At 45.1% G+C, this 23392-nt stretch overlaps 1 protein-coding gene across 2 annotated transcripts in view; it reads right to left on the reverse strand.

Moving 5' to 3' along the window:
• The window catches only part of Chchd6 (coiled-coil-helix-coiled-coil-helix domain containing 6), a 220701-nt gene that overhangs the window by 193532 nt on the left and 3777 nt on the right, over positions 1 to 23392 (reverse strand). For both annotated transcript variants that reach the window (NM_001106608.1, XM_039107369.1), the window contains exons 2-4: positions 7053 to 7245; positions 3470 to 3539; positions 1720 to 1858 (exon numbers count right to left, since the gene is read on the reverse strand). In NM_001106608.1, coding sequence (NP_001100078.1) covers positions 1720 to 1858; positions 3470 to 3539; positions 7053 to 7245 — 402 coding nt within the window. The remainder of the gene's footprint in view (positions 1 to 1719; positions 1859 to 3469; positions 3540 to 7052; positions 7246 to 23392) is intronic.

The raw sequence follows: 23392 nt of genomic DNA on the forward strand, positions 1-23392 counted from the left end.
AGAAACTGGCAGGGACACATTCTCTTCATCCTAAGGTAGCAACTCAGTACAAGCACGAAAACGAAATCTACTCACTTGCACCCAGAGCACTCAGCACTCACCACGCTTCCCCTAGAGACAGTCAGAAAGTGGAGGCAGAAGGGAACCTCCTTTGCAGGTGGAGGGAAGGAAGGCTGTGAACTCCCTTCACTAATTATCACCTTCAAGTGAGAACGAAGCAGACAGCATGCTCTGCTCTAGAACTGTCCCAAGTGAATGACGCCTGCCTTGCTTGGTCCATGATTAACCTTATATCTCGGTAAAGTGATCTTCTGTACTACTGGCTGTCAGGCTGCCCGGCCTTGACCTTCTCATCCTGTATCCTACCATATGTCCTAACTGCTTCCTAGTCCCAGTGGCTGCCCATCTTCCCAGGGTGAAGGTCAATGTCATTTCTGCCTACCACAGGTTGCAACGCTCCCAAATAACTCATCTCTGCCACTTAACACTGGGCTGGAACCAACTCGCCTCTTCCAAACATCTATCTTCTCCCTGTCTCGAGGGCCAGGAGCCAAGGACTTCCACCTTCCAGAGCATTCCACGCACTGTGTGACTGTCAGGGCCATTAGCTTTTCCTTCTGCTCATCTCATCCCAGAGTTACAATCTCATCCCAATTTCTTCACTGTTCTGTGTACAGAGGCTGTTGACCTACTAACTGAGGCAAAACTGGCCCTAGTCTCAAACCCATGGTCTCCAAAGCAAGTGTCATTAGATGCTGCCAACAGCCAGACTACCCCACTTGCCATCAGCCTGGGTCTGTCTGTCCACTTCTCAACCATGGCAATGAAAGGATCCAAGCTTCAGATAGCACAGTCTCCTTAGTCCTTCTGTGTCTGAATGTTAGCCCTGGTCACCCAGTGCAATTCAGACCAATGGACTGGAAGACAAATGCTGCTGGGAGGTAGCACTCTAAGCAACCTGTCCTGGCTGATACATCACGAGGAGGCAGCAGCTACCATGGCTGTGGCAACAATCATCCTGAGTGTGACTGGTTCCCTGAGGAAACAGTGGGAAGGAGGAGTGCCGAATCCCTGATGATGCCAGCAGCTGCTGAACTGGCCCACCAGGTGCTCCTAGACACCTCACTTGTAAAATAAACTTTGCATTGAAGCTGAAGAATCCTGACTAACAGCTCCGATCAATTAGATGCATTAATAACAGTAGCAACAGTCCTTCATTATTTGCCAGCTCCTCCTAAGCCCTGGGTAGCTATTATCCCTGACCCCTGGGGCAATCCTGTGTGTGAGCATCATGATCCTCCAACAAGGCTCAGTGTGCTGAAGCTCTAAGCAAAGGGCCAGGCTTTGAATCTGGGCTGTCTTGCTATGAAAATGATGCTCTTGGTATCATACACTGCATGCCCCCAAACCTAACCCCTATGTCCTCCTGACACACATAGGACTGCAGCCCTCATACCTCATAGTGATAGCTATGACAAATGAGATTCTCGATCCCCCATGGCTCTAGAGGCCTGAAGCCACAAGAATGGACTTTGACAAGGTAGCAAAGCAAATCAGTGAGTCAAGAGTCTGAAGACTCCAAATTGCCAGTGCCTGGAAAACACCTCAAAGCCGCAGCTGATGTAGCCAGCTGTGGAGCAGCCTGAGCTTCCAGCGCAAGGCCTCTGCCGCCCATTCCTGCACACACTGGCAGACTGGCCAGCTCAGAAAGACACTCACTAGGCGATCTGACTGCTGCTGCTCGTGGGTGGCCTTCTTCTTGGGCAGGGATGCCTTCAAGTGCTTCTCAGTTGCCTCTTTCTCCTTTCTTGCCACCTTGACCAGCTCATCCTGGACTGCCAGCTGCTCCTGTTGGAACCTAGGCCAAAGAGAAACAGAGAGAAGCTGCCACAGAAGGCATGGCTAGAAGAACATGGGCAGGAAAAGACTTGCCTGCTCATTGCACCTATCTAAGCAGGGATGGGGTTTCCAGTCCTTGGCTGCCCAGAACAGAATAGGAAACCACAAGCCAATTCTTGCACCTGAGGGGAAGGAAACTTCAGTGACAGCCCCGAAGTAAGGAGACAATGACATTTAGGACAACTCAGATCAAGAACAGGAGAGCTAGCCATAGGCAAAGAACAGGCAGTCAGCTGCCACCGGAAGTGTGTCAGGGCAGGGCTGAATCCCTTGTGAGCCATCCTTTCAATCAAGTAGGCAGGGTTGGGTATGACCTTCTTGCTCGGCTGAAAGCCTGAAGGTTTTAGATAGCAGCACTTTTGGGTTTTAAAAATCTAACTTTGTCCAGAGTACAGTTCTATTCTTTGACCTATCCTGCTAGTGTGTCACAGCAAATAAAAGCTAGGAGGACTAAGATGCTCTCTGTGTTGTTCACAGAAGTAAAATAGCACATGCAGCATTCAGCAAAGTCACAGTAGAGAAAAGGCCACGCATCATGAAATGCTATGCCACAGTCTCAGTGCTAACTTGGATGTATATGTAACAAGTTGAATCTAAAAACTGAGAATGAACAAACAATCTGATTAGCAATAAACATGCCTGAAAACAGGTATAACTGATGGAAAGTAATTATAATAGAAAGTAAAGCAGCAAGATATGAAAATGCCTATGATGTTAATATGCAGAGTTAAGGTAAAGACAGCAAGTGCAAGAGACACAGAGGAGCAGCCGTCAAACTGAGATGAGGAGTCTATGGGGATTTGGTTTGGTTTTATGTATTTTTTTTAATCTTTTATCAGCATGAATTACTTTAAAATTATTAAAAGTTACTGAAGGGAGCAGAGAGGGTTGTACTTTCCTGGAGATACCATTGGGATATAGGAGGGTAAATTTTGAGACCATGAGTCTTTACCTAGGTTGTCCTGCCGGAGGGCAAACCCCCAGCCAGAGCTGATCCTGTCCACAGGCTGAGACTCAGCCCTGGGACCATACAGAGGGCATTTCCTCAAGGATGGTGTGGAAGCCCAGGATTAGAGAGCACAGAAGGCAGGCACTGTGCTTACTCCTGACTATGCCCCCACTAAGAACATCCTCCTCGGCAGTGATTTCTCCAGGTGACAACTAGTGGGTCAACAAGTCAGGAAACTGCCTCTGTGCCCTGGCCACTTTTGTGCACATCCTAGGAACAGAGGTGCTGTTTCATTACTGTTGTGAGCTCTCAAGGTCATGGCCCGTGCTGGCAGGAAGTTCATCACACAGAACTGGGCAAACTCCACTTCCTTCGTTCTTCCAAGATCCTGCCTCTTCAATTCTGGATTTTAAGGATGGATTTTTAAGAATCCATCTTTGGTAACCAATTCCCCTGTGCCCTTCTCATGGACCAGAGCCACCATGGCACTGTGTTTCAACACAAGACAACACAAAATATGAGGCACTGTGCTCCAGGTGTCAGGGGTAGGCGTGGGATGCACCAGAAGAAAGCAGCTTTGCGGGTTGGGGGCAGCAAGGGGATACAGACTCTTGGGCTTACTTCTTGAGATCCTCCTTCACTGCTGAGGACTGCTGGCCATCACTATTCTCTGCCCTGGACACTTTAAAGTCTGCAAAGGAACCAGAGGAAAAAGTGATATCTTATGCTGCCTTGGGACTCTACCCAGTTCCCATCAGAAATAAAGTCCTGACCAAATGCTCTTTGATTTTGGACGTCCCCAGCCCCTTGAACTGTAGAAATTTACTTCTTTATAAATTATCTCACCTATGGTATTTAGTTACAGCGACTGAAAACAGCATCCATTTCTACAAACTCCTAATGCTAGTGTGGTGCTCTCTAGAATTATCTAGACTATTGGGTTGTTAGAGACTTATTTACCTCTAGAATTATCTAGACTATTGGGTTGTTAGAGACTTTTCTCGTGACAACAGTGAAGATCTTGTCACTCCTCCCCTCCCCAGCCTCCATCTTTCCAAACTCATGTGTCCTCTCTGAGTCCCCCACCTCTAGCCCAAGATTCTAAGGCAAGAACAACTGCACCAACTATAAACAAAGGGCCAGGAAGGGGACGCACAGGTCTGCTACTCCAACCCAGGAGGAAAAGCAGGTCCAAAATGGCCACACGCACTCATGTGAGGGCAGTGGCACAGCTGAGATCTGAAGAGGGCAGACCTCATGCTCCTCGGTAATATACCAGGCTTTCCTCAGCTGGGACTGAGGCAGAGGAAGACTGCTGCTGGATCTGCACTCTACAGTAACGCTCTTCCCACTCACTCCTGAAGGCTGTGTTTGTGTACAAATGGTGTTGCTTGGTTTTGGTTCTGATAGGAATTTCTCCTTTTTTAGTTCAGTTGGTAGGGTGCTTTCCAAGCACCCTTCTGTTTTGCTAACAGAAGCCCTAGGTTCCTCCCAGCACCTGTACACCAACTATGATGCATACCTGTGATACTGACACTGGAGAGCTGGGACAGGAGACCAGGAGTGCAACACAAAGAGTTCAAGACCAACCTGGGCTACATGAGACCCTAACTCAAAAAAATAATAAATGTTCTCTTTCCCAACTGAAAAATACCCTTCCCTACAGTGACAATTTTGGAATTTTGGTTTCTTAAACACACACACACACACACACACACACACACACACACACACACAGGAACACTACTAGAATGTGCTTTTGTTTTAATCCCAGGTGTGGGGTTATGGGGGGGCCCATTTTGAACTGTTTGTAGCACCTATGATTTGCCTCGTGCTCTAGGAAAGGCATGGTTTTCCCAGCTGCTTTCCCAGACAGTTTCTGTGATTGTGTGACATTTGGAATATTGGAAACTTTTCAGAGTGTATATAAATGTGAGGGGCCCTGGTGGTTGTTGATTATTCAAGGGGGTTGGTTGAAGGTTGTTAGTACTCATGCTCAAAGAGTAAGAGGAAAGAAATTAGATTCAGGGATCTCTCTCTCTCTTTCCCCTTTATCCTTCTCTCCTACTAGTGATGGGAGTGAAACTGGGTGTGGGGATAAAGGATGGAAAAAAGAAGACCCACAAAGTAGAAAAGACCAGCAATGCTTCCTGGCTGTAGAAAATGAGGCACTGACCCACTAACCTCCCTCCTGTGGGACCCACCAGGTTCCCTGATCCCTCAGGACTAAGCATCTTCTAGAATCTTTCTGCAAGTATCAGTGATAAGGAACTTTTCCAGCAAACCTGTCCTGTGCTCATTCTCACCTGAGCCATCATAAAGACTTTCCACACGCTCCACACACCAAATGGCAGCACTCTGTCGGCATTCTATTCTCCCCTCCTGTCATCTGTTAACCACTTATTTCTCCTCTAAACTGACTAATTGCTTAGAGCTTTCCACCTTCCTTGCAGTCTGCTATGGCTGAAACCCCGCTCATCTCGATGGCCTTGGCTCCTGCACCTGAGCAACGGTGTGAGGGAATGATTTAACTGTAACCATGTTTTCTAACGTTGTTCTATCACTAACATAAAGGAAAAACTATACTTAGGAGATACCTTAAAATTAGTCCACTTTAGCCTGGTCCACTCCTGTCAAATCTTTTTCTACACTCAGAAACTTAAAATAAGCTCGGCAAAATCTTTTGTTATTGCTAAAACTAAATGACAACTGAAGCCCTGTTACTCCTTTCAAACAGCTGGAACTTAGTGAGACTGAAGTCTGTGTGTTTTCCACAGTTGCAATGACAAATGCACTGTGACACTCTCATTTTCCCATGGTTCTCTCCCTCTTCAGTTAATCTGCTTATTAAAGCTCACTGGGTCAAGCTAGACCCCTTTCAGTCTCTCTCATCTCTAGGGCAAAAGAATCCTAGGGAAGAGGCATGCTGGGTAGAAGATGGAGATGGAGACTGGGAAGGTGAGCTTATGCAGCCCTTTCACTAAGATCTCAGAGTGAAATCCAGGCTCTGATTGGCTCTAGGACCTGTGAGAAGCCCTGAGGCTTACAACACAGTGAGAGGAGTGTCAGAGCCCTCCAGCCACTGTTGGAGGTGAGCACAACCAATGTCTCCCCTTCCTTTGTAGTCTGTAGTCTGGAGAGAGCAAACAGCTTCTACATCCTCAACAGACCAGGCTGTATCCCAGCTCTAAGCTTCTGCTCCTACTGTTTACCTGCCTGAAAATCTCACCCACCACAGCCTTGTCTTCCCATATGCAGGTAGCCTCTGCCTATCTCACTACCCCAGGCCTTAGGCAGCTGGTATGAGCTTTTGATGTGACATAGTGATACCATGTTATGAGCCCTAGGGTGAATGTATGGACTTTAATCAGAGCTGTGTGCACTCTCAGAGAGAGAGATGTCTAGCTGCCTTGTGTCCCGGCAATGCTACTGAACAAAAGTGGACACTCCTAGTCTCTACTACAATCCTCAAAGAAGATGGGTAGGAAGGGCAGCAGCAACTTGAGGCCACACGCCAAAACTAACACCCAGGGGCTACCCTGGGCCCAGTCTGCCTTCTGCAGTCTGCCTCCTACTTCAGAAAACAAAACCAGAAACAAACAAAACACAAATTCTAAGTAACAGACCACATTCTCATAGGGGTTCATTGACTAGAACAGCAAGCACTCCAAAGCCTTCTGAATACCCTGTCTCTACTCTTCCTCATAGCCTTCTATTCAAGGCTTTTTGCTTCTTTGTATTTGCTACAAGCAATTGTTGGGGAAGAGCTCAATAGATGCCAGTTCCACAGTGGCCAAGGAATCTTGGAAGGGTCGGATCAGGGTGTCTGAGGCCAGTACAACACTAATGTACCCCAACGACCCATTTTCATATACTGCATTCTTTGACTAGCAGCTAGACTAGAGCTGCCACAACTGAGTGACTGACACTTCTGCTTCTTCCGGGTCCTAAAAAGCAGATGGCTTCCTACCTGAGCTGTCAGACCACAACCTTCTGCCTCATCTTTTATTGTTTTATGTGCAGACATGAAAACACTGTGCAGAAGCTCTGACTATGCTGCAGCCTAGACCACACCAGACAGTGTCTGCTGCATGGAGGGCTATTGTCTCAGAAGGCACTGACTCATATCATTCAAGGAGAAAGGCAAGCCTAGCAGTGGCCAGGCATATCTCTCCCAATTTCTGTTCCCACTCTCCCAACATACCTCCCTGAGGGGCTTTATAGGTGCCTTCTGCGGGCCCACATACAGAGGGTGAAGGAACAGTAAGCACTGGAATGGTTGGTTGAGGGACAGTGGGCACAGGAACGGAGCACTCAGGACCAGGACCAGGAGCCAGCTGTTCCCCTGCTGAAGGCTGGCTGCAATCCTTCATGCGGTTCACAACACTTTCGGACAGCTTTGTGAAGAAGAGAAGAACAGGCAAAGTTACATCACAGAAACCTTGAAAATTCACGCCCCAGAACTACTCAAGTTTTCTGAAAACCAGCCCAGTAATATAATTCTACTCAAAAGCCTCTCATGGTGGCCCAGTGCCAGCCCACCTGGAATTCCAAGTCTATCTCAGGGAAGCCGGCTGGACTTGGCACCTTCTTCTTCTATCTTGTCACTCTCTACACACACCCTACCCTGGTGTTAGGTGATTCAAATCCCTTCCTTTTTGCACTCACACTGACCCCCTCGGCCTCAGCAGCCCAATGGCCTCCGAAGTCCATCATCAGGGCTCCATCGAGGGCTGTCACATGTTCCTCTCACAGGAGCATTCCAATTCACTCAGGTGAAGTGCCATTTCCCATGCCCCTGTGCCCACCGGTCCAATGCATGCCAGGGAGGCAGCAGGCCTGGCTGGCTGGTGTGTGAAAAGCTCCAGCACTGGGCCAAATGGCACTCATTCCTCACCTGCTCCAGCCGCCACACAGGGAAGATAATCAGAATACTTGTTGATTCATTTCACCTGATTCCCCTAATGAAGCCTGCATAACTGAGAAGCTCACTTGTTTCAAAGAAAGTAAAATGGGCATGAGGGTATCATAAAACAGTTTACATAGATGAAGTAGTGAGCTAGAGATAAATCCCAGATACAAACCCTTGAGTTCACTTCAGTAAATATTTATTAAGTGCCTAACACTCACAGGCCATCATAAAGCACAGCTGAGGGAAAGACATTAAAAATGGCTTCAGGACAAAAGGCACAGTCAGCAGTCCTACTTCCAGATACCTATGGAAAGAAAGCAGTCCCCTGCGAGGGAAGGGCTGTGCTAGGATGCTCAATGTAGGAGACAGACAAAACCAAAACACTGCAGCAGGACTGGGTGTGGTGGCATACATTTTTAATCCCAGCACCTGAGAGACAGAGGCTAGATCTCTGAGTTCTAGGTCAGCCTGGTCTACAGAGGGAGTCCCAAGACAGCCAGAGTTACACAGAGAAACCCTGCCTCAAAAAACAAAAGGCATAGAAAAAAAAGCTGCAGAATATGAACATCTGGGAGGGAAATCATTAAAGAACTCAGTGCATACATCCTGTGAAACATCAGGAGCCACTGAAGAAGACTGAGACAAGGCATGTAGGCACCATCAGGAAGGAGCGTGACCCGCTGCTGACCATTAGCAAGTCCTGGAACTCTGTATCTCAAAGCAGTAAAAAGACACTGACTCTGGAGATGCAAACAAATCTAACTAAACTGAATACATACATGCACATGTATAAACACAAATCCAGTCATTTTCACACCTCTGCACACATGAATTCACAGGTTCTGCTCAGAAGGGCAAGTCACATAGCCCCACACCAAAGTCTTGGAGAGGAAATGGGCAAGGTACATTTGTGATGGCCTGAATATGCTTCGCCCAGGGGAAATGGCAGTATTAGGAGGTATGGCCTTATCGGAATCCTTGTTAGAGGAAGTATGTCACTTTAGAGGTGGGGCCTTGAGGTCTCACATACATGCTCAGGTCTGACCAGTATGATTCAGACCCTCCTGCTGGCTGCCTCCTTGTTGTCTTTGGATCAAGATGTAGAAATCTCAGCAACTCCATCAAGACTGCCTGCACAATGCATGCTTCCTACCATGATGATGATGGCCTGAACTTCAGAAACTATAAGTCAGCCCCAATTAAATGCTTGCCTGTATCAGTTGCCTGGGTCAATGTGTCTCTTCATAGCAATAAAACCCAAACTAAGATGTGTATGCATGTTTATGTGTATCTATGTGTATTTGTATGTGGGTTTATGCCTTACTTTTTTCTTGCCACGATCATTTCTTTAACTGTGAATTAATAACTGAAGATATGATAATAATAATAATTATTATTATATTAATAAATAAGGATATAAAATAAAGTAACTAATGATAGAGGGCAATCCCACCCATCAGTGAAAAAAGAACAGAAGGCCCAGAATGAACCTGTTTGTCTATGGCCATGGTTCAGTATGACCATGCTGAAAGGTGACGGACTTGTAAGACGTGCATTGGGACAACCATTACTCTTGTCCACTCTTTGGCAGTCTGGAATATGATGTCTCTCTAACATGTTCTTCTAGAAATCGGACTTCTACAGAAGTGCCATGAGATGATGCAGCCGGAGGCTCACTCATCAGACCTAGCACCTGTTAAGGTTTGATCTGTTGTTATGCATTTGTAATACTAAACTCTATACCTGAAGGTCTAGGCCTACAGTGACTTATGTTTATAAGCTTTTGTTGTGCAAACCTTGTTCCTTGATTTAAAACTATTGGTTTAATAAAATTGGCTACAGCCAATTATTGGTGGGATTAGAGGTATAAGGGTTTGGAATGACCTAGTTGGGGGAGAGAGAGACCAGAGAAGGAAGAAGAAGAAGAGGGAGAGAAGAAGCTGCCATGAAAGAAAATGGACCATGAACACATAGCCAGGAGAAACAGCAAGTATCTGGGCTACACCACTGGGGAAGTAGCCAGGCCAGCAGTTGGAAGAGTAGATTAGGGGTTACCCCCCAGTAGTTGTCAAAGCCAATATTATTTAACCAATGGTTTTAAATCAAGGAACAAGGTTTGCACAATAAAAGCTTGTAAACATGAGAAGTCACTCATGGCCTAGACCTCTAGGTATAGAATTTAGCAATATAATACATAGCAACCGGCAAACCTCAACAAGCATCCTGTGTGGTTGAACTTACAGCTAAATGAGACTCTTTCCTTTGTGAGTCCTCAGTCTCAGGTATTTCAACACAGTAGCAAAATACAGAATAGTGCTGCTGCCAGCGTACGTCAATGGGGAGAGAGCAGCCTCACGACTAAGGGTCTGCACACAACCTAATATCCCACATGCAGTAACAAAGTTAGACCCCATACTAAAGTACAAACTAAAACACTCATTTAATACAGACTGGCAATCTAAAAGTAAGAGAACAAAAACTCTTAGAAGAAAGCAGAGGCAAATCTGAATGACTTGTTTTTGGCATAGATTCTTGGATGTGGCACCAGAAGTAAAAGCAACCAATTAAATGGATAATTGGACTTCATCAAAATTAAAGTTGTTTATCAAAAAACATTCTAAAGCAACTGAAAGGATAACCCACAAAATGGATAAATCATTTTCAAAAAATACCTAACAGATATCTAGGATATACAAGGAGCTCCTACAACTTACAATAAAAATAAAAATGGCCCAACTGAAAAGTGAGTCACCACTTTTTGGTTTGGCTCAGTGTCCCAGAAGGTCTACATGCTAAAGGCTGGTACTTAAGTGACACTACTGGGAGGTGGTGGAATCTTTCGACAGTGGAGTCCAATAGAAGGTCCTTAAGTCACTGATGTGTGCCCTCACAGGAATTGAGGCACCCCATTCTGTTCTCTCCTTCCTTCCTGTCTTATGAATTGAACAATATGTCTGGCACATGTTCCCATGATGCACCACTCTCATCAGTGCCCAGAGCAATGAGACCAGCAGTCATGGAGCAGACTCATGAGCCAGGGTAGTCTCCTGATGCCTTAACTTATTTAGCCACAATAACCCAATGCTAATACCATGGACAAAAGATATGAACAGAAAGTTGTCTAACAAAAATAGACAGAAGAACAAGAGCAGACGTTTAATATCACCAGTCATTACAGAGATACAAAATCAAAGCATTGCTGAGAGAACACTTCACATCCATCAGAGCAGTTGCCATCCACATGTCACACATTAGGTGCCTGCAAAGCTACAGAGATCAGAAGCCTCATACAATGTGGGGCATAACACAGTATAGACAGGACTAGGAAGAGTCTGGAAGGTTCTCCAGAGGTTAAACCGAGTTACTCAAATGATCCAGCAGTTCTAACAATCAGCTCAAGCCAAAAAGCAAGGAAGCACGCCCACACATGCCTCTACAATAATGTTCACAACAGCTTATCCAGAGTGGCCGATAAGAGAGCTCCAGGTGTTCAACTAATGCATGAATAAGTAAAATAAAAACATCTATACAATGAAGTACTACTGAATAATAAAAAAGAATGAAATACTGATGCCTACCATAAGGCATCAGGCGAGGAATAAGTTGTACATCATGTTAATCATATTTCATGGGGGTGGGGGGGGGGGAGAGAGAGAGAGAGAGAGAGAGAGAGAGAGAGAGAGAGAGAGCGCAAACATGAATAGCCCAGTGGCCATTGCCTTGCCTAGTGGGAATGAATGACAGCTAGGATTTAAAGACGAGGAAGGAATGTGAGTCCCACATTACTGGAAGAACATGGGTAAAGGAGAAGGGAAGAGAACCCGCTAAGAAGGTAACACACTAGTGTGTGGATACTAAAATCCTGAGATCAGAAAAGGGAAAGAGCCTTCTCTGAGCTATAGCAACTGAACACAACTGGGAAAGTGACGGTTAGCTTCAGAGCAAGAAAGAGCAGCCACATTCTGAGATTAAGGCAGGATAGGGTACACTGAGTAAAATATTCCTGAAGGGAGTCTCCGAGGTGTGAACATAACAAGATGCAAAGAGAATGTGGCCATCCTACCACTGTGCAGGAAACAGCTCCTGAAAGTTAACTTTTAAGTTTTCAGAATATTAGCAAACTTGACTGACTTCATGATAGCCATTTGAAATTGACCTGGAGGGAGTATTTCCACTACAGAAATTCAGAAATCAGCAAACACTAGCCATTGGGCTCTTTCTTGAGGGGAGAGTGGGGAGTAGATCAGGGTAAGAGGTCAACCCTGACTCTAGGACAAGAGGAAGTCAAGGTTGAGGGCTGCCACGGGTGAGTCACAGGCTCTGATTTGCCAGCCCTGGCATCAACAGAACCACACTGCCTGTTGAATGAAGGGTTAAGGAAAACATTGGCACAGTTCTTGTTGGCGGTAAGAAATTTGTAATATTTTTTAATGTTGCTACAAAATACAGCAAGTAATATTTTTAATCAACAAATACACACACACAGTAGTCATGCGAGAATAAACACCATCTGGGCAATGCTCCCTGCACCAACAGAACCAGAACAGAGGCCTCCAAAGTCAGACAGGGCTGAGTGCTCGGTGCCACTAGCCCTCTGGCCACTGTACCACCAGAGTTAGACAGAAAGTGTCCCGTGTGACCAGCAGAGAGCTGTGGCAAGGGACAAGCAACAAGGGACAAGGATCTCTTCTTATATCTGTACTTTCCTGACCTAAGACAGAAGCATGCTCAGGCTGCTGGCTTCACTACAGCCTAGGAGAAAAGTGTGTAGTCAGCTCCAGCCAGGTCTGAATTCCAGCTAAGCTCCTAACTAGCTGCATGACACTGGGCAGGGGCCTTCTTATCTCTAACTCAGTTTCCTCATCTGTGATATGGAAATAATTAATAGTGGTGACTTCAGGGCTTCACTGAGGTAAACTGCAGAAAGCAGTTGCACAAAGAAAACCATAAATGTTAGCTATTCAGAATGACTGGTACACACCAGACCAACATGGGTTATAATTCAGGCCACACACATGCCAAGTGCACACAGGTAAGTAAGAGGATCATCGAACAAAGGGACTATGAAAGTGGTGTACCTAGGCTCTACTGACCTTGTGCAAGTCTTTTCCCATAGTGCCCAGAATTCACACACAATGATGGTGGATTCTACTTAATGCAACTTCCCGGTCTGATACCATCCAAGTGTGAAACCTGGACCTGAACTCATGCTGTCATAGCAGGGGACCCTAAGGAGAAAGGGTCTTTTCCTGACACTGTAGCATGCTAGGCTGATACTTCCAAAATTCCCCAGAGTGAGGTAAAGTCCAAGAAGGGCCTCTTTCCTACTTTTTCCAGTAACTCATAAAGAACTGTGCAGATAGTTACATAGTCTGGTCAAATCACGTGGCCATGCCATGAAAGGAAGCTGTGGGGAGCCAGTGCTGCTTTACCAAATGAAGTATCCAATAGAAGAACTGTTGACAGATGAGCTGCATCCTCTAATCCAGTTAAAGATCAGAGTCAAATGAAGTATAGCGTATGCATTAACGTGCCAGGGAGCAAATGCTTGGCACTCATCACACCCACCTCCTAGTCCATGCAAAGTGCATGAAGAAGCCACCCCAGCACAGAACAGATCACCTGAATTCTGGGTCCATGTTTTAAACTGTGTTCCTCTGTCCTGGAGCAATGGAGTATTTGTTCTCAAGAGCAAGAAGACATGTGCTCTCCATGCAGCTCTCTCTGTGACCCTCAGACACTAGAACAGCCTCTGAAGGCTCACACAGGCAACAGGGCAGAAATAGCTAGAGATGTCAAGACAGTTAAGAAAACAGGGATTGCAATTTAGTCCAGAGAAGGCTAAGCACAAAGAAACCTGGCACATCTCCCTGACCAAGTCCTGCCTCCACCTCCCACTCGGAGTACTCTGCCTGGTTTCTCTTCATAGAACAAGCTGACACAACGTACACTTGATTAGTTGTACACCAACTCCAAAATATAAGCCCCATTCATGACTGCTAGGATTCCACTTTGCTCTAGCTGCATCCTCCGTGCCTGAAAAAGTCCCCAGGCACATTAGAAATGCTGAAACACTTGTTAAATTAAGTATGTAGTAAAGGTTCATGTACATAACACTACATGCAAGCGACAGAGTATTATCAGTCAGATTTCCATATCATGAAAAATTACCTGAGAAAATCGACTTAAACGGAAGAAATGCTTATTCTGATTCCTGGCTTCATTCAGCACATGGGCCTTGGCTCTACTGCTCTGGGCCTGTTGTAACTCAGTACATTCTAGCAAAGGAAGTCTATCCTAATTTAGCTTTAATGATCAAGTCATCTGAGAAAAAGTCCTAGATTGAGAAATTGCCAAGATCAGATTGGCATGTGGACATGTCTGTGGGGTTTGTCTTAAATACTAATTATTTGGAGAGCTCAGCCCACTGTGAGCAGCATTATTCCTAAGCATGTGGTCCTGGGCTATCTAAGAAAGCTTGCTAACACTGAGCCTATGAGCAAGTCAGCAAGTAATATTCATCTACAGTTTCTGCTTCAGGTACCTGCTTTAATTTCCTGCCCTGACTTCCCTAATAATGAACTGAGACTTGGAAGTGTCTGTTGCTTAAGATCAGTATTTTATCACAACAGAAGGAAAGCTAGGGCAAAGCCTATTCACTTCCAGAGCATCTGAGAAGCAATGACCAAGGAGCGAGGTACCAACAACCCCTTCAGAGGCATTCTTCCAATGACCTAAATTCCTTTCTCAGAGAATTTACACACCTTAAAGCTCCACCTCCCAGTCCTACCAAAGACTGTGGAAGCAAGCTTTCAGCTCATAGCCTTGGAGGCAACATTCAAACCTGAGAAGCCAAGTTCTTTAGCTTCAACTTCTCAGCAAGCTTGTCATCAGACAGGTGAAAAGGACAGACAGAACATACAGAAACACAAGCAGTTCAGCTAAGTACTCCAGCCCCTAAAGAGAGACTAAATGAGGCCTTGAATACATCCCATATACCCGGCAGAACAAAAATATACTTTGTAATCAGGGGTCGGGTAGAGAGTGGCCTGCCAGAGTTGGGAATGGCACAAACAAATACCCACAAAAATACAGAGGTCCTGAAGTTCAGTCACAAAGAGCACAATGGGTTTATTAAAAATTAAGGTGCAGAGGGTTGCTGGGCTCCACCTGATGAGGCTTCCAAATGACGAGAAGCTAGAGTTTATTCTGCCATCAACTAGAACCACTGTAGCTTCTGAAAGGGTCCAGCCAGGATTTTCTCTGCTCAAGAGTAGCAAAGGAGAAAGGGGGCTTGAGAAAATGAGAGTACGGAGAAAGTATGAGGACACAGGGGTGCACAGGAGAGGCTGAGATGTGCACTGGCTGGTCGGTGGACAGAAGGGGTGGACACTGAAGACACAAAGGAAAAGAAATTAGTTAAGACCTGTCTGAAGGCACAGAGAGGTGAGAGCAATTCACAGAATACATCTCACTGCACAAGCTGAAGGGAAGAGCACATTGTATATAAGTTTGAGGAAAGTCGGAAAGGATTCATGAGAAATTGTGAACAGTTGGCATTTAAAAATAAGATGTATTCTGCAAGAAAAAAGTCATAAAGCAATGGAGGAGAGAAAAGATGACAGTGAGACTCCCAGCCTGGCTTGCTGTAAAGGAGGAGGTGTCATGGCTGAGCCAAGAACAGCCGATGTGTGAAGTGTTCCGAATGCACCCCAGTAGCTCTGACCCTCTGCCACTCCAGAAGCAAAACTGGTTGAACATAGGGGAAGAAGTCATGGAAGGACCCTGTGAGAGAGTATAGAGGCAGACTGGAAGGAGGAGGTCATTTCTCAAACTCCAGAAGAGGGCAACATTATGGCTATCCTTGGTTGTCAACATGACTGCATCTGAAGCTAACACTCCAAAATGGAGGATACACCTGTGAGGAGTTTTGCTTAATCTGAAATAGAAAGATCCTCTTTTAATCCAGATCTTTGAAGTAGGAAGAGCCACCTTTAACTCAGATCTTGAGACAGAAAGACATACCTTTAATTCAAATCTTTAATCCAGATCTAATCTGAGCCACACCTTCTACTAGAAGAACATGGAAGAAGGAAGCTTTGGCTCGTTGCCTGCTTGCCCTCTCCTTGCTAGCAAGTCCATTCCTTCACTGGCATTAGAGCCTACTTCTTTGGGATTCCAGTATATACTAAAGACCAGCTGAGACACCCAGCCTCATAGACTGAACAACTACTGGACTCTTAAAACTTTCTGTTCACAACCAGCCCTTGTTGGGTTAGCTGGACCACAGCATGTAAATCAATCTAAAAAATCCCTTTCTCTCTCTGTGACTTTAGAGCAGTGGTTTAGAAGCAGGTCAACCTTCCTAATGTTGTGACCCTTTAATAATATAGCTCCTCATGTTGTGTGGCCCTCAACCATAAAATTATTTTGTTGCTACTTTATAACTGTAATTTTCCTGTTATGAATAATAATGTAAGTATCTGATATGAAGATGGTTTAGGCAACCCCTGTGAAAGGGTCACACAACTTCCGAAGGAGTCCCCCACAGTTTCAGAGCCTTGACTAATACAGGCGACAAAACTGGACTAGAGGCAGCACCAGACCTAAATGAAAAAGCACTGTGCATCACAGGGACTCCTGAGCACACACCACATGCAAGGCTCCAGCTAAATGTATTTCCTGTGCGTTGCTATTTTACACAAAACAGTCAGGGAGGCTAAAAAGCCAACCATGATCACAGATGTCCTAGGTGCTAAGGCCCAACCTGAACTCTGGCAATAATGTTGACACCTGTACAAAGGAAGGTAGAACATGGTGCTCCTGGAGGTGGACAAACCATGTTATGCAAGGGCTAGCTCAGGAATTTTCAGCCACATTACCTCCACTGATGGGCTTTACAGAGCTCAGCAAGCTGTCAGTATGAACGTTAGTGCATTTCTTAGCCTCACAAATCTCACTGTATAGACACAGCTAAGAGCTAACAGTGTGGAGGCAGTTTTGTCACTTCATGAAATAGGTAAGATATTAGCTCCCTTACAGACAGGAGAGGTGTCACCACAGTCACTAGAGATAAGAAGTAGCTAGCAGGCCATCCAGGCCTATGTGAACATGTTCTGCCCATGCAGTACCATGTTTTCGAAGGTCTCCCTGAGTGCAGGCACTGTGCAAGCCCAGGGCAACTAGAAAACCAAATCTGTTCTATGCTCTCTCCTTGCCTAGGTCCATAGCTTCTGTGGGCAAGGGCACAGGCTCAGCCCTGCATCAAGGCAATATCAACTAGATGATCTCTAAAGGAAGCAGTTTTACGTGACATCTAATTGGGTGATGCTCCTAGGGCCCAGACACCCCAATCCTTGAAGAGGCACTGCCTATTCCTGTAGCACTTAAGACTTCTCTACTAGCTGGGGCTGTTGCCTTGGAGACAGCGTTCCTTGTCCTTCAACTTCTTATGGGCTGAAATTAGACCCACCGGCTGCTCAGCACAGATGTAAATCCCAGAATGTCAGGACAAGAAAAGCCCTCGGGGACCTCCAACACCAAGCACGGCACATGACACCAAGTGCAGCACTCATAAGTGTCTACTGGGGCCAGGTAGGTGACAGAAGCAAACAAAACAGGCATAGCAAAGAAAAACAAATCATGTAAGGCTCTGTGGTGGGAAGAGTGCTGAGGGCAAAAGGGGGACAACTGACTTGTCGCTCACACAAAGTGCTGCCATACGGAAAGACACCAGACTGTCAATAGGTTTTTTTCCCCCTTCCAAAAAATGCTAAGAATCAAATTATGTAAAGCCTCCCAATTTTTAATTGGTAGCAATTAATTCAAACCTATTAATAACATAAAGTTTCTGGGCTCACAGTTGGGGGCAAGAAAACCAGCCAATGTCTTCAAATTCTATCCAGCTAGTATCACACAAATCTGTAGCAGGCACTGTGCCATATCCAAGTGACTCCTGCTCACCAGACAGAAATAAAGGGGCAAGTAAGAGCAATTCTGGCTCAGGGCAGGAAGCAGTAGGAAGCTAGTAGGTCTGTAGGTGCCACAGAGGAAGGCTCCTTCAGAGGGCAGTCCCTTCGCAGTGTCCAAAGGAAGAAGGAGATTCAGCCAATCAAAGAGAGAAAAGAAACAATCCAGAGGGCAGAGCCAAAGGCCAGCCAGGGACTAGCGCAGAGCAGCAGCAGAGTGCTGTCTGCAGGCCAGCTGGATGAAAGTGTGCCAGCACATGGGGCTCCCAGGAAGCCTGGCACAGCAATAGCCTTTAACCCAGTAGCAGAATTCAACTGTGACACAATCAGCCCTGACTCTGAACAGAATCTCTGACAGAAGAAAAGGAAACAGGCTGCTTCTGAGAGGAGGACAGACCAGGGCACAGGGATGAAGTTTCTTGACCTGCCTCCTTTGAACCTGAGTTTTATGACCATTTGCCAGAAAACCAGCCCAAAAGTCAGATGAAGAAGGGAGGTGTGGACCTGAACTGAGGGGGAAGTAATAAGAAGAGGCCTGGAGACGTGGTTCAGGGGAGCTTGCCTAGCAGGCACAGGCCTTTGACCCATCCCTGGTACAGGCAGCTGGGGAAGAATAGTAAAGACAAAAGGACAATGAAACAGAAACTGCTGGAAAGACTTGTCACTAAAGGTTGAAAAAAATGAAGGAGACTGCTGACTTTATAGATGACAGACAGGAGGGCAGAGCCATTAATCTAAGAAATGGGTCCTTTCTAAGGGAGGTAAGGACGGGTGCAGGCAGATCCCATGTGGACAGTGAATGAGATGGACACACAGCACATGTGCTGTGCAAGGGTACATGAACAGGCCATTTGTAACAGCTTTGGGCTGGAAACTCAAGACTCCAAATGTTATCAGCTAACAAATGAAGACAACAAAGAATGACTGGGGTCAGGGTACAAGAGGGGCAGAAGACTGAACAAGAAAATATCCTGAACCTTCTGTCAGACCCAGGCAAAGAGCAGTATCCTAAATACCTTTCTGACCAAAAGCAACTTGGGAAGCAAAGGGCTTATTACAAATCACAGGGCAGGAGCAAAGGCAAAACCATGAAGGAAAGCTGCTTACTAGCCTGATCAAGCCTCAAGCTCAACTACCTTTCCTGTACAGCCCAGGGCCACTTGCCTACGGATACTACTGCTCACAGTATCACAATCCTACAATAGTTAGCGATCCAGAAAATACCTCCACAGGTCAACTTGATGAAAGTAATTCTTCAGTTGAAGTTCTCTCTTCCTGACAACCAAAACTAGGCACCACATACATAAACTGCAGTTTTCATCCTAGACCCAGAAATACTAAGAAAAAGCAGAGCTCTGCCTGCCAAAAAACAGGACTTGACATCTTCAAGGATCAAGGATGCCTCCAGAGTGACACTTTTCCTTCCCAAATGAAGGCATCAGCCTTCCAACAGCCATCCCTACATCGACACTGTTTTGGGGGTTCTGTGCCACAGTTAAAGGGTACTGCAGAATTTCATCTTACAAGAAGGTAGCACCCCAACTCAGAAGGTCAGATGGAAGTCCCTGCATCTCTTTGTGCTGTTTAAACATTACTGCTGGCTATAAAGGCAAAATCGGGAAAAGTATCTCAAACTGCATGCACAGTCCTTGGCTGCCATCTCACAAACCGTCAGTCAGGGAACCAGGAGCAAAGGGAATGGAGGGTGCCAAAGGGAAGGCTGGTCCTTCAAATCCTCTGTCTCCTCAGCTGAGAAGGAACAGAAAGGCCTAAAATGTCCCAATTCCCATTAGAGCTTGCTCTGCTTTGTCTTCTAAAACCTAAACTATCCACAAGATGTGACTAGTGTCAGAGCACTGGTCAGAACTGCACGTGGGAAGCACTTAGCCCAGGCAGTGTGCACTCAGGAACTGTGTGCTGCTGGACTCTAAATCCAAACTCCAAAAGTGGAAGAGAAGCTGGCCGCCTGTCTCCTGGCTTTCTAAGTTGGCATTTTGTGGCTCCATCAAACTATACTCACCTGTGAGTCACGGAGAGCTTTACAGCTGAAGAGCACTGAAGGGGACTTGTGCTCAAGGTCTTATGTGCACCTGTGCTTAACTGGTGCATGAAAATGATACGTCCCATCTGCCCCTCTCCAGGAGCAAGGCCATTGTTCAGGTTTTCTGAGACCACTGGTTTGTCTCTGACTTTAAGCAAGTCGAACTAAAATAAAGGATGCAACCAGAGAGCGGACATGGTAGACTGGACAGGATCCTAAGCAGAGTAATATCTAACAAGAGCAAAAGAAGGTCAGGGAACAGGACAGTGTGATGTTATACAACATGATACACAGCACTAATGTGCATCATCTGAGAAGGCCAGTGCAACACTGGTTGATGTTAGCATGGGGGAAAGGAGTCTGCTGCACGAATATGAAACAAGTCCATAAAGCTTTGGAAAGGTATGAATCTCCAACTCAGCTGCCACAGTGCCAGCTTGGATAAAAGGGCTGTCGACTCCTTAAGCCAAGTCTGGAATCTAAAATGTACAGCATGATAAACTAGACATTCCAATTTTTAAAAGTTAATTTTTGTACTCTTAGAATTTCCAAGAGAAAAACAGTAAACAAGAGCTGGAAGGGAGGGGTGACAGATGATTGAAAGGTAAGGCCATCAAACCCTAAAGGAAGCCTACAACACAAGCTGCAGCTAACACGCTTAGTGAGGAAAGATTCAGTGCTTTCTCCATATGATCAGGCAAGGACATTACTCTTACCACTTCCATTCAGCATACACTACTGAGTCTAGCCAATGGAATAAGAAAAGAAAAAGAGGGTTGGCAACATGGCTCTGAGGATAAAAGAACTTGGCATACAAACCTGATGACCTGAGTTCAATTCCCAGAACACAAACTAAAAGTTGCACAAACCACTAGGATAAAGGGACTAAACAGTCTGCGAGATCAATATTCAATAATCAACCACATACAAGCAAAGGCAGAACCAAGATAAAATTAAGAAAATAATTTCACTCACAATAATACCAAAAGAACAAAACCTTTGGATTACACTGAAGAAAAGAAGCACACTTCTATGCACTCAAAGCAAAAATGTGTTGTTGAGGAAAATGAGGCTCCCCTCCTACTGGAGAACTTCTCAGATCCATAGGCAATGCCACTGTCAAACAAGCAACATGGGGACTGGGGATGGCTCAGTAGATGAAGCACTTGCCCCTCAAGTGTGAGGGCTGGTGTTCGGAACCCCAGGAGCCAGGTAAAAGGCAATAAAAGGTGGGGCCACCTGTATTCCCAGCAGAGACAGGGGAGTCGGGGTAAAGTGACTGGCTAGACTAGCTAGAAACAGCAAGCTCCAGGTTCACAGTGAGACTCTGAGAGAAAAGGAAAATGGAGAGCAAGGGCCCAAAGCCAATTTTGAGCCTCTACAAGCTCATGCACACATGTACATGTCATTCACACACAAATGTGCATTTGTATGTACACCACATACATCCACATGCAAAATAAAACCAGTAATTTCCCAAAATAGAGTGCAGATTGAATCCCAACAGGCTTTTTATAAAATTCAATAAATTAATCCTAAAATGTACATAGAAATGAAAAGGGTTCAAGACAATCTTGAAGAACAAGGTCAGAGTTTGTGCACTGCCGACTTCTGAAAGTACAGAACTGAAGCAATTTGGAGAGTGTAGTCCAGGCCCAAAGGCAGACACAGGGACCAATGGAAAGAACTGAGCACCCAGATATAACCTTGTGTTCACTCAATGCATTTTATGAAGGCAATACGGTAACTCAGTGAGAAAAACAAGCCCTCTCAATAAACAGTACCAAAAAAGGTATCTCATTGGGGAGGGGGGGAGCTGTATTTCTCAGAATTTGGCAAACATTCTTAAGTGAAGTCCAGCCCACCACTTGACCTCCTAATCAGATTTTCAGTGGGACATAGCTTCAGCCATGCATGATGGCAAAACTAGGCAGTTAAGACAAAGACTTTTTGATATACAAAACCCAAGTATTTACTATGTCCTTCCTAGGATGATTCTGTCAATCCCGATTTAAAAAGTGCTGTGATATACACCATACACAAAAACTAACCCATATGATAGACCCAAACAGCAAAAACTGTAAGTCCTAAGAAGGAAAACAAAAGACATTTTTATGACTTTAAAGCAGGCAAAGTTTTCCTAGATATAACACCAAAGGTACAATCAGTATTTTTTGAAGTTTAAAACTGCAAACACTTGCACTTCAAAAACTGTTATAAAAACAGGAGCAAGCCACATATTGGAAGAGAATGGTTTCAAATTAGAATATAAGAAAGGGTTTGGATCTAGCAAAATCAAAACATTACTCAATGTTAAAAAAGACAACCAAATTAAAATGCAAAAAGGTCTGAATAAACATTTTACCAAACAAAGTATGTGGGTAGCAAAAAAGCCCATGAAAGATGCCCCCGAGACTTCCTGGAGAAACAAGTTCAAATCACCATCTAAATGCTATCGCTCAGCACTAGAGTCACTGCAGTCAAAGCAAACAGCAAGAACAAGTCTGGGAAGGACGTGAACAACATTCAAGTGTGGCTGGTGAAACCAGAAAATGGGCTATCTTGAGGAACAAATGAAGCTTCTCCAATGTTAAAGTTAAACATATAAGAATGACCCTGAAAATAGACTATTGAGTTGCTATCCATACAAAAAGACAACATATGTGGGAGGACAGGGAAAAAAATAAGAAATGTCTGCAGCAGCCTTATTCGTTATAGCTTAGAATGGAAACAATACAAATGCCCACCAACTGGTGACTGGAGAAACAAATACACCATTTATCCACACAACACAGTAGATTCAGCAACTAAAACTTTCACACGACAGGCAAACACCCCTACAAACAGAGCAATTCAAAAATGGTTCAACACAGGCTGGAAAGATAGCTCATTAGTTAAGAGCACTGACTGCTCTTTTGGACCTGGGTTCAATTCCCAACTCCCACATCGGTGGCTGACAACAGTACATAATTCCAGTCCCATCAGATCTGACATCATTTTCTGGCCTTTGTGGGCACTATATGTATGTAGCACACAGATGTACATTCAGGCAAAATAATCACACACATAAAATAAAAAAGGAAAAGGAAAAAAGGAACGTTATCATGCTAGGTGTGGCTTAGTAGTGGGGCACTTGCCCAGAATGCACAAGATGCTAGGTTCTACCTCCACACTGCACAAAGAATTACACTAAGCAAAAGAAGCCAGGTTTGCAAGATACACAAATTCACCTATATGAATCATCTGAGAAAGGCAATCTTGTAGAGAAGGAGGAATATGGTTACCCAGGTTTGGAGTCGGCAATAGGAAGTGTCTTGGGAACAAGATAGCTCTCGCATCTTGTAAATGTTCTATAAGTAGATTAGGTGACAGTTGCTCAGTTCTGTACATTTACTTTAAAAAAAAGTGGTAAATTTATATTTAAAATATGTCTCAATACAGTTTTATTTAAAATGAAAAAAAAAATTGACCACCCAACTGCTACTGTCTAGGGATCTGCACTGTGGCCTCCAGACTAATGCGTTCACAGCCTTGCCTGGCATCCAGAGCCCAGGTTGACCCCGACACATGGTAAACCTTCTTAAGTATCCTTCCCCTTGTGGAGGCCAATCATCTTAATGTTG

This window comes from Rattus norvegicus, chromosome 4 (assembly GCF_036323735.1).
Source record: "Rattus norvegicus strain BN/NHsdMcwi chromosome 4, GRCr8, whole genome shotgun sequence".
Lineage (NCBI taxonomy): Eukaryota > Metazoa > Chordata > Mammalia > Rodentia > Muridae > Rattus > Rattus norvegicus.